General features: G+C 44.3%; 1 protein-coding gene across 3 annotated transcripts in view; it reads left to right on the top strand.

The window, feature by feature from the left end:
* The first annotated feature begins 625 nt into the window (after positions 1-625).
* Positions 626-12,240, top strand: part of CCN4 (cellular communication network factor 4) — a 38,484-nt gene continuing 26,869 nt past the window's right edge. For all 3 annotated transcript variants that reach the window (XM_072329436.1, XM_072329438.1, XM_072329435.1), the window contains exon 1: positions 626-884. In XM_072329436.1, the coding sequence (XP_072185537.1) occupies positions 837-884 (48 nt within the window). In that variant the 5' untranslated portion in view covers positions 626-836. The remainder of the gene's footprint in view (positions 885-12,240) is intronic.

Raw genomic sequence — 12,240 nt, 5'->3', positions numbered from 1 at the left:
TTAGGAAGGCTGAGGGAAAACACCATGCCTGTGCCTAGGTATGAAGAAAAAAATTCAGAGATGAAAATCCTTCTAGCCAGACTAGGCTGTACGTTAAAAGTGATCAGAGAGTTTAGCTCTGCTCACAATGGAGTTTGCACTCCAGTCTACCTGGGCAGTATTCCTTATGCCCACTGCTGGCACAGATTAGAAATACAATGCCCAGGAGATGACACACACTCCAGTACACACCTCAAAAATCACAAGGGGGGATATAAAGCATGGCAGCGTGTCCTTCCTTTCTGATTCAGGTTCCTCTGTAAAGAGGGGTGCCCCACGGGTTGCACTCACAGGTCTGACCCCTTCTGCACTGAAAGAAGAGCCACTCTTAACTAGACTGTATACACCAAACATCTGGGGATATTTGCCTATTATTCATAAGCAGCAAAGTCAGACTAAATGTTTCTTGCTGAATGCCATTAGCAGTGTTATGGACAGGCTCTGAGCCTCTCAGTGCAGTTAAATCGCAGCGTTGGACCACTGTGCTGCAGCTTTCCCTTTAAGAGCCCTTTGGCTAACGGCAATGCACTGAAATGCAGGAGGTGGGACAACACCACACACAAAAATGAAGAAGTGAAGGCAGGAAAAGTTTCTCCAGAGGAAAAATGCAGGGCTTGTCCTTTACCCTGACGTCAGATCTGTCTTTAATAAAATCCCCAAAGAGCCAAGAGAAAAAGGCAGAGTGCCTAGACTAGGTTACCAGTAAAGGATTGCTCTGAATTCCTGAAAGTGGTGTTTTTGTTCAAAACGGCTCTAAATCTGGGTTCAATCAATGTATTTAATCCCGGCTTCCAGGGATGAGGTGGCTTTTGCCCTGGATTCTAGCAACAAGCAGCATTTTGCAGGTGAGTTTGAAAACTGCAGGAGTATCCTCTGCAAACACTCTTGTGCTTAGTGCATGGTAGCGTGGTGGGAGCGAGTGCGGTGCGTATGGGAAAGTGGGAACTTGTAAGTGGGGGGGAGGTGAGAGTGGAAGTGAGCAGGGAAAGGTGAGCTGTGAGAAAAAGGGAAAAGGGGAAGAGGAAAGGAAAGGAAAGGAAAGGAAAGGAAAGGAAAGGAAAGGAAAGGAAAGGAAAGGAAAGGAAAGGAAAGGAAAGGAAAGGAAAGGTAAAGAAAAAGGAAAGGTAAGGAAAAAGAAAAGGTAAAAGGAAAGGAAAGGAAAAAGGAAAGGAAAAAGAAAAGGTAAAAGGAAAGGAAAGGAAAAAGAAGAAAAGAAAGGAAAAAGGATAAGTGAAGAAGTGTCTCTGTATTGAGTCCATCTCTGCTCAGCATCCAGGTGAATCTGCACACAAAACTGTGGTTTTCTCTTTTTGTTTTCTTGTTTGTTTTCTTTTATTGCTGCTATTCCTAATATGAAGCAAAACAAGGAGGAAAAGGTGCTGCCCGGAGCAGCCAGAGTCAGGCTGTTAGGGGAGCAGGTTGGAGCGGAGAGGCGGGCGGCGGTGCCCGGCGGGGCCAGGAGCGGGGCTGGAGCCGTGCAGTGCCGTGCAGGGATCGGGGCCGGAGCAGGACCGCGGCCGGGAGCTGACACTGCTGACGGCTCCTCGCAGGTGCGGTGCCACTGCCGGCGCTGCCTCCGGACAGTTTTGTTTCTCCCTGCCGGGGTAAGAACAATCGCGTTTAGGAAGGTGACAGTCAGGGAGGGAGGCGATGCGTGCGGGCAGTGCCTGTCCGCAACGGGAGAGAGGGGAGCAGTCCCACACTGCACCCTCATCCCCCATCCCCGGAGGCTTCGAGGAGAGGTAGGTAACCTGAAAGAGGTGCAGTGAGTGGGTGCCAGTGACACGTTTGAGGCTTGCTGTATTCTCTGAGACAGCCACGTGGAAGGCAGCGTCTGAGCATCGCTTCTGCTCGCAGCGGGGTGAAACGAACTGCTTTGTACGGGGTGGGGGATTTAGCTTTGTAGGGCTGCTGGCACAAGCGGCTGTGGGGTGTGTAGAGAAATGAAGTGAGGCATTACAGCGAGAAAGTAGCACACGTGGTGTGGTGAAATGCACCTGTGTGTAAGCAGATGGCAGAGCGATAAGCCCTGCTTGAATGTGGAGATGGGCTGATAGGGTGCCTCTTCTAGAAAGAGAAATAAAAACAAATACAAACAAACAAAAAATACGAACCAAACGATCACAGAACTAGTAACAAAATGCTCCTCTCTGTCTCTCTGAGGAAATAATCAACTCAGATTTTTATTGAGCAAGCAAAAAGTCACATGAATAGAAGAGGAGACCCCAACTCCTGCCCCCTCCCCTACAGCAGGGTTATTACAGGAGATGTGTGTGAGCGTCTTGGAAATCTCATAGTGGCTACCTCAGGCTCCCTGATATCAAAGCTGTCTGTCAGAAAAGCAGCTGTAGCATGAAAGTATGTGTGAGTGCATGCAGACACATGCGCCTGCTTTGGGGATGAATGAGTGGGTGCAATCCGAATAGTTCTGGCAGTGAATTTGGTCTAAAGAGTATCTAAAAAAGAGTTTGAAAGAATAAAAATAGCCTAAAAGAGTCATGGTTCTGGACTGTTCCCAGTTCAAGCTATCAAACTATCAAGCTCCATCTCTTTGAAGTATCCCAGGGCACTGCCACCGCCTGAACCAAGAGATGGAGTTGGACTCTAGGAGCTTGTGCCATCTTTACTAAGAAAGCTCCTGCAAGGAGCTGGCTTTCTGTGGGCCTTCTGCATGCCTGAACTGCTGTGGGATGGGGATGGTAAGCAGATGAAGGGCAGATTTGTGGTTGTTATATAAAAGCGGGTGGGGGAATGGGGGTGAGTAGTGTGACAGTATGGAGAGATGAGACAAGTAGGGCAAAGCAACTGGGAGGGGTAGTTAGTCTGTGCAGTATTTATAGGACTTTTGAGGTAAGATCAGACATAATCTGGTCTGCTTAAGTTAAAAACATTAAGCAGTAAAATGGATGTTGGAAATTATATAGTATAAATATTTACTTGTCATGGCCATCTTGCTCACAAGAGACAACTCACGATCAAGGAGATGTCTCCTAGAATAGTGGAATATCCCAAGTTGGAAGGGATCCATGAGGATCATTGAATACGACTCCTTGCACACCACAGGACCACCCCAAAATCAGACACTATGAGAGCAATTGTTCAAACACTCCTTGAACTCTGGCATCTTGGGGCTGTGACACTTCCCTGGGCAGCCCGTTCCATGCACACTGCCCTCTGGTGAAGAACCTTTTCTTGATATCCAACCTGACCCTCCCCTGTTGCAGCTTTATGCCACTCTCTCAGGTTCTATCACTGGTCATCAGATAAGAGATCTCATGGTCATCTGCCATGGCCACATGCAGATGAACACTAATTAAACTCTGTCAGAGCCCCACCTCACTGTGTGTTGCATTGTATCTTTGATGCCATCACCTCAACAGTGATAAAGATCTTCCCAACATGATGCCAGTCCCCATGGAGTGCCAGCATCAGGCAGGCCTCAATGCACATGAAAAGATTCATGGTCTCCCTGGGGACCTGTGACTCCCCTACAGTGACAGGCAGATGAAAAAAAGACAGAGAAAAAAAGATGCTACATTGGGAAAGAGAAGAGCAGGGGTGACAACCAGAATATATCTAGAAAATACATATATGGGTTTCTTCCAAGGAGAAAAAGAGAGGAGAGTTAATAGAGGAACAAGTATTTCATGAAGAACTCTTCAGAAGGCAGCTCTCAGGTCCTGCAGGAGACACCCTCACAGTGCTGCATTCAGCCAGAGGTGGTTACTGAGATCTTAAAATGTTTTATTGATAAGGTTTTTTACTGGGACCTAACTGTATGGGTAAAGAGTTTGGTCGCTCTGGGCAGCCTGGTCTAGTGGCTGGTGAGGCTGCCCATGGCAGAGGGGTTGAAACTAGATGATCTTTGAGGTCCTTTTCAACCTAGGACATTCTATGATTCTATGAAATAGCAGAGTTTAATTAGAAATTCAGGCATATCTTTTCAGATGCCTTAAAATGTTTTTCATAGATATAAGGGCAGAGACCATGGGAGCCCAAGTCCCATCAGCTTTGCTGAGATTCCTCAGTGCCTGAGTCATTTCTGCAGGAAGAGCTTTAAGTCTGGTTGTGCTGGCCTCTTTCAGTGCTGTGTATAGAGGAATCAGAGCTGGGATCTTCTGTGTCCTGTCCTCTTGATTCAGCAGATAGGAGATTCCTTATCCAGATGGGACAAAAATTCCCAGAGCAGGGTTATGGTTAGGAAAGCAATTCTGTACTTTTTAGAAAATTGGGGCATCATTATAGAGGAAGAAGGACAGCACTGGGTTTTTCTGAAATCCCCAATGTAAAGAGCGGGAATGGATGGTATGTAGATGAGTGCAGTCCAACAGAATTCACCTTTGATCATAGGAACATTTGGGTTGGAAGTGACCCTTAAATGTTATCTAGTCCAACTCCTCTGCACTGAACAGGAACACCCACAGCTCTATCAGGTTACTCAGATCCTCATGCAGACTGGTCTTTAGTGTCCCCAGGAATAGGGTATCCACTACCTCTCCGGGCAACCTGTTCCAGTGCCTCATCACCCTTACTGTAAAATGTTTTTGCCCTATATCCAGACTAAATCTCCCCCTTTTTAATTTGGAACCATTTCCACACATCCTGTCAGAACAGCCCCTGCTGAAGAGTCTGTCCCCTTCTTTCTTATAGACCCCTTTCAATACTGAAATGTTACTATCAGGTCTCTCAGTGGTGCTGGTAACAGCAGGTCAGATGGCAGAGTGGTACCTCTCTTCATTATATCAACTAGTAGGCAGGCTTGACACTTTTATTTGATGTGATGGCAGACATGACACATAAACACCATATTTTTGGCTTAGTGGGTGGAAAGGAGGAGAGAGATGTTCTAATATGATTTTACAGCCTCTTTTGCGAGCAGCAATTTCATTAGCTAGTCACTGATTACAGCCTGAATTCAGAGCTGCCTAAGGCTGTGTGGAAGGTGGTTTGAGAACTGTAATGTGTGGTTTTTACTTCTACTTTTTATAAGATTTGTTGGCAAAGATGTGAAGCCAAGAAATTCATTTGCAAAATATTTGGATATGGTGGCAGGAAAAAATGATTACATTTCTCTGTGCTCTTCCAGAAGAAACCACATTTTGACCAAGTAAGAATAAAATAAAATAAAATAAAATAAAATAAAATAAAATAAAATAAAATAAAATAGGAAAGAGAAAAATCTAGAGATTGATTTATTATTTTTTCTGTTTGTTTTGCTAGCATCTTACATGTAGATTAGAACTAAAGACACCTTTACCCTTGCCTGCGAAATCATGTGGCTCTCTGAGAGAAGTAAGCTGAGCTTTTTCTACTTAGTGCCTTGTAATGGAAGGATGCAGGCTTGCAACATTGGTAGTGTTACATGGATAATCTCAAGAAGCATAGATTCAAGGTTCATATTACTTGTCCCTCTAATCCTGCCACCATTCCCTGTTCCATATGCTTATCAATGAGAAGCTAACTATGCTTCTTGGAAGCATAATTTCATCCTCCACTTCCACACATTACAGATGTCAGTTGAAGTTACTCTGATTAGAGCAGCAAAAGATCCAGCTGTGGGTATCATATGGCTCAGCACTGGTAGATGTCATCCCTGTGTGTATGGCTGCACCACATGTAGACTCTCCTAAATCTGTTTTATCCAGCAGTGCCCCTTGCAGACCTCACACATAACAAAAATCATTGCCATTTCTAAGGCAGCACACTGAAAGAGGAACTGAGTGGTGCTTCAGATGTCTTTGAGGTTCAGATCCAAATCTGGGACTGCTTCATGTGGCAGCAGTTCTGCCTGCCATGTGAGTACTCCTCTAGCAGAGGTTCTCAGGGGAAATGCATTAGTTAATGATAATAGCTGTGGGCTTTAGCAGAAGTATGAGATTCCCATGGTAGTGTTGGGTGTCTGTTCCTTGAAAGAGTTGTGCATGTTTATGTTCTTCTGTTTTCCCAAGGTGCTGGGAAAAGGTCAAATATTTCAGAACTCCACATTTCAATAGGACTTCTGACTTCTTTATTCAGGAGCTGGACTCGATGGTCCTTATGGGTCCCTTCCAATTTGCTTTATTCTATGATTCTGTGATTCAGAAGCCTTGGGCTCCCACACTGGGGTGTTAGGAGATGCTTTAGTATCGTGTCAGCACTCATCTTTCTGAGAACTGATCTTTTTTGGAAGGCCTCAGTGTCCCAGAGGGGTCTTAAGCATTCCTGTCTGGACAGCCTTGGCTCTTATGTGTGAGTGGAAATGAAATGAAGCTGTTTCTTTTTATTTTTTTATTTTTTTTAAAAAAAAAAAAAAAAGAAAGAAGTACTGCTGTGCATGAGGATGTTGGCAGATGTGGCCTGGAAGAAGCTGAATGCCCACAGCTTCAACTCAAGATACTTTTGGGTATCAAACCTGTCAGTGCCTCAAGCTGGGGATCCAAAATCAGGGGATGGTTTCCTTTCTATTTTAAATTTGAGTTGGTCCCTGGGAGAAGCAGGTAGGCACCTTAGATTAAGATATCCTCCTGACTTTCCCTTTGCTTTCTTATAACGTAGCTCAACCACCGTCAGTCTTCAGAATGTTTATGTTAAATACAACATTTATGTTTCTATTAAGTAGAAATTTTGACTGAGAGCTGTCAGTGTGGAAGTGAACAAGCCTAAAAAGCCAAACAAAGCCTATCCACTTATTTTCCTGTACATACCAAGAAATCAACTCTAGCTCTCTGGTTTGGGCTCATGACACCTGAGTTTTCCCCTCAGTGTGTCTTCTAAGCTTTATCCTGCCCAGAAGTTGCTGCATCCTTATATAGACTACCTTCAGCCTTCCACTGCTCAATGCTGGCTGGCAGAAGATCAGAGATTTGTTTTTACAGATGTGTTCCTGGGTTGAGGGTCTCTGAGTCTGCTGCTTTAGCAGATCTGTGCAGATGTTCTCCTGTGCTGCTCTGGGATTGCTAGCTGCCTAAGGATCACTGATTCTCCTGCAAACAAGTGGTCTCCTAGCGCTAGGCGATACCTCCACTGGTCCCTATTTTTCAGTGCATCCATACTGAAAACCTATGTTTTTCTTTTCTGCCTGTTGCTTATTCTGGCATCCTGGGTGAATCTTCTGGAGTTCTCTTAATCTCTCGTGACTTCTAATAGACTGGGCTTTGATTTGTAATCCTTGCTCTAGGCTAGGTATGGGAAAGAAGAAAAGTCATTTTTAGCTCTCTGTGTGCCAACAGCTGGCTCTGCTGTATGTGTAATTCTTCTTGTGGATGGAGAAGGTAAAGAGAGCCTTTAGGCTGAAACAGCTGTGGAAGAAGATAACATTTAAGCTAAGCTTTGCAGCACAGCTTGAATAATGAAATTCTAATACTTGGGTTGCTAATGCATTCCAGGACTGTGCAGTCACCTCTGTGTTCCACTTCTCTTTCTCAATAGCTCCCAAGTTGTTCTGTTTTATTATTCTGGGTCTGTCATTCTACTTAACCTAGAAAGCAAATGAGAGATGACCAAGTTGGAAGGCCAAGTTTCATGAACGCCAGGATGGCTTGTGTTGAACTCAAAGGGAAACCTGAGAAGTACTTGCAGAAATAATTCTGGGTTCATGCATCATCCATGGGGGGTTGTGAATCAGCTGAGCATACCTGGATCCTGATGTTGCTGGTCATGTATGCAGCTAGAACCTTGTTGTAATGGAGTAATTCTAGACCTTCTCCTAAGACTTTGCCGTCTTGCAGATTTAGAAAATATATATATATCATGCTTGGTGATAGAGAAGCATATCAAGGTATCTTGGTCCAGCATTTTTTTGATGTTTAGATGAACAGAACTTTCAATACCAGTACTGCTTATGTTGCTTTAATACCTTTTTCTTAGAGCTGAATCAAATTCCTTCTGTTCAGTTTATTATCACTGATATTTAGTGTTCATCTGTTCTTTCCCTTATTGGCATACTAAATACTTGTCCAGTGCAATACTTCATTCCAGTGTCTGACCACTCTTTTGGAGAAGTAGCATTTCTTAATATCCAATCTGAAGCCATTCCCTCTAGTTCTATCCCTAGTTACACGGGAGAAGGGCATGACCCCCCATTACTACAGTCTCCCTTCAGTTAGTTGTAAAGAGCAATAATGTCTCCCTTCTCCTCCTTGTCTCCTCTTCTCCAGACTAAGTAGTCCCAGCTCTCTCATCCCAACTATCTAGCCTGTACAGAGCTACAGAGCCTTCCTACCCCTAGGCAGATCGACACTTCCTGCCAACTTGGTGTCATCTGCAAACTTACTGAGGCTGCACTCAATGCCCTCATCTGGGTCATCAATAAAGATATTGAACAGGACATGCCCCAGCACCAACCGCTGGGGAACACCACTCGTGACAAGTCACCAGCTGGATTTAGCTCCATTCACCACCACTCTTTGGGCCCCACCCTCCAGCTAGTTCTTTACCCAGCAAAGAGTGTACCTTTCAAAGCCATGGGCTGCCAGCTTCTGCAGGAGAATACTGTGGGAGACAGTGTCAAAGACTTTGCCCAAGTCTAGGCAGACTACATCAACAGTCTTTCCCTCGTCCACCAGGAAAGTCACTCGATCATAGAAGGAGATCATCTTGGTCAAGCAAGACTTGCCTTTCATGAACCCATCCTGGCTGGGCCTTGATCCCCTGATTTTCCTGCACGTTCCATATGATGCCTCTCTCAAGATTATCTGCTTCATAACCTTTCCTGGCACCAAGGTCAGGCTGACAGGCCTGTAGTTCCCCAGATCCTCCTTACAACCCTTGTTGTAGATGGAAGTCATACTGGGAAGCTTCTAATCCTCTGGGACCTCCCCAGTTGACCAGGAACAGTGATAGATGGTGGAAAACTTTTTCTACAATTTGCAAATTCAACTGAAACTTTAATTTCTGAGTGGTTTAAAAATTATGATTCCTTTTTGTGCTCTACCAGATTTCCAGAGTACCATCCTGTTTTGTTTTTGGCATTTTCTAATGGAAGATTTTGAGTAACAATCAACATTAGGAGTGGGCAATTATTTCTTTCTCCCTGCTGATTTTTCCTCACCTCCCTAAACTTATGCTTGGCCTGTGTCAGGTTGATCACAGAGAAAAGAAGTGTGATTTTGCTTAAAAACAGTTTGATGCCTCTTGCTTGCAGCCCAGAAGGCCAACAGTATCCTGGGCTGCATCAGAAGATGGGTCAGCAAGGCAAGGAAGCAGACTGTCCTCCTCTATTCTGCCCTTGTGAGATGCTGCCTGGACTGCTGTGTCCAAGCCTGGGGCACCCAGTACAAGAATGGCGTTGAGCTGTTGGAGCAAGTCCAGTGGAGGGCTACAAAGTTGTTGAAGTGCTGGAGCACCTCTCCTACAAAGACAGGCTGAGGGAATTGGTCTTATTTAGCCCTGGAGAACAGGAGACTCTGGGGAGATTTCATCGTGACTTTCCAGTTCTTGAGGGGAGCTTACAAGGTGGAGCGGAAAGACTTTTTACGTGGCCTGATAGTGATATGACAAGGGGGAATGGCTTTAACTTGAAAAAAGAAAAAAATAAGTTAGATGTTAGGAAGGAATTATTTACTCAGAGGGTGGTGAGGCACTGGCACAGGCTGCCAGTGGAAGCTGTGGATGCCCCAAACCTGGATGCATTTGAGACCAAGTTAAGTTGGGCTGTGGGCAGTTTGATCTGGAGGGTAGCGGTCCTGCCCATGGCGGGTGTTTTGAGCTTGATTATCTTTAAAGTCCTTTCCAACCTAAGCCATTCCTGATTCTATATGATAATACATGAATTCTATGTTTTTTTTGGGGACAATGTTAAACACGCAAAACAGTGACTTCACTAAACTTGTCTTTGTTCATGATAGGACTGGCTGCCTTGCACCAGGCAGACGTTCATAGAATCATAGAATGATAAAATCATCCAGTTTGAAAAAGGCCTTCAGGATTATTTAGACCAGGTCTCTGCACTCAGACTGGTAGCTTTGCCCTGAAATTCCAGCAGTATCGTAAAGCATCTCCTGCTTGTGTTATAAACAATTGTCACTGCCATGCTTGCTAAATGATATCCTTTGCTTGCTTATATTTGTGGTGCAAGAGGTTCGTCTGTGCTTGTTTGGACTTGTAGATCTTGCTTCCTGGGTTTTGAAGCCCACCAAAACATTCCTTCATATGTATGATAACTAAGTAAGCTATTTCACATTTACAATCACCAGTTTATATCTGCTGTGACAAAACTTCTGTATTTGGGCTGATAAGAAGGCAGAGACATCAAAATCCATCTGGAGGAAATTAAGCACACTCTCGAATGGCTGGCACATGTACTTGGCTGCCTGCAGGCAATCAAGTCTTTGGTTTTAGAGTAACAGCTGGGTCATTTTATCTCTTTAGCAAGGAAGAACCAAACCACAAAAACTGCAGCCAGTGCTGAGAATCTTCAAGTGGGATTATGCTGTAAAACTCTTCAGTTACATTTTTTAAGGAAAAAAAGAAAAAGAAAAAAGAAGTGGAAAATAAATTAGGAAAGTATACATATCCCATTAACTAGTTTGATCACTCAGCAGGTGATCTATTCATATGTACTGCCTGCAGTATTTCCTGCTGAATCTTGGTCTTGGGGGAGTAGATCATACCCACAGCACCCGTGTGTGGGCTGGTAAACACTGTTATAAGAATATGGGTGCAAATTCAGCCAGCTTTTCTCTTTCATGTTTGACTCCGTCTATTGCAGTCACCATGGTTAAATATATATTGATGTCCCTGATATCTGTCAACAAAGTTCCTCTGCGAAGATCATTTGCTGTTAATGATCTTTTCACTACTAATGACAGCTGGACTAGATAATCCTAGTGGTCTTTTTGTACCTCTCTAAAAACAGACCCTTAACCACATATTTCTGTGATGCACAGCACCTCACCAGCATCAGAAAGGGGTCAATTCCAAGTTGATGTCTATGAGTTGGTGGGTTTGTGGGGGTCGTTTTACTTGTTTTGAGAAATTTTGCATCAAAACTGAGAATTGGCTTCTTTGTTGCACTGGAGTTCCCCCAGGGGTTGGTGTGACCCTGTTTGTACAGACAGGTGGATTCCTCCCTCGTCAAAGTTGCCTGGGTGTGGGTGGGCTCCTGAGCTTGCAGTGGAACAATGCACTACAGTCCTGCTTTCATACTCAGATAAGAAGCTTGTGCTTCTTCTAGATGATATGCTTAACTCGGTGTGATTTACATATATGTATATGCAAAAAATAGACGTGCATTCCCCCTACACACCTGTGTTTTTATGGCTTGTGTCAATTATTCCATATGTACCACATAGGCTGTCTGTTGTAGGCTGTCTCTGTAATATTTTAACTTATTCTTTTCCCCTTGCCTATATTAAAATATGTTCCAAGGTACCATCTAGGAGGCTGGAATATTTGATTAGAGGGATAAATGCATATGACAGCAACACAATTAGGGTTTCTTTAAAACCTCTCCATCCTCGATGATTCCACCATCTGATTGTTCACCCTGTAACACGGAGGTGAAGCTCGCTTAGAAAACCACCGGGTTTTCTGTGCAGATAGATATAAATATTTGGGCTTAACACCACATCTTCCTCCACATACGCTCCCCAAACGCGTTATGTGGGACAAGAGGTGTGCATGGGGAGAAGCCCCAGACGAGGAGATTGCTCGGGATAAGCAAGATTGCTCCGAGCACTGACATCTGTGCACCAACACTGCCCTCGCGTGTCGGGGAGCCAGGAGCCCAGCTCTGTGCTCGAAGCTCGTTTGGCTTGCAGGGAGCTGCGTGCAGCCAGCACCAAGGCCAGCTTTCCAGAGGGAAGCAAATATGTCAGTACCCATATCATTAGAAATTAATCTTTTTCCTCCTGGAGACAAACCCGTAGAGGTTGTCCTCTCCTCTGTGGGAAAGAAACAGCTTTAACTGTTTAAGAGCTGTTTTTTTTCCAGTTTATGTGTGTTTGTTTGGCTTTTTTTTAGGAGGGGGAAATGGCAGCATTTTCCTGGAATGTTTTTTTGTGTTTTGTTTTGTTTTGTTTTTCCTGGGAGATGTGAGGGTGCTGATGGCTAAGTCTAAAAAGCTTTCTACTTGTGAAATGCTAAGCTGCTTCATTGGAACCTCCCCATGTCGGTGGACTGTGGTGGAGCTGCAGCAGTACTTGTGACTGGAAAAAAAGGTTTTTATTATAGAATCATAGAATCGTTAAGATTGGAAAGGCCTTCAAGATCATCTAGTCTAAC

The sequence above is a fragment of the Excalfactoria chinensis genome, chromosome 2, assembly GCF_039878825.1.
Source record: "Excalfactoria chinensis isolate bCotChi1 chromosome 2, bCotChi1.hap2, whole genome shotgun sequence".
Lineage (NCBI taxonomy): Eukaryota > Metazoa > Chordata > Aves > Galliformes > Phasianidae > Excalfactoria > Excalfactoria chinensis.
This window is presented reverse-complemented; position numbering and strand designations above follow the sequence as displayed.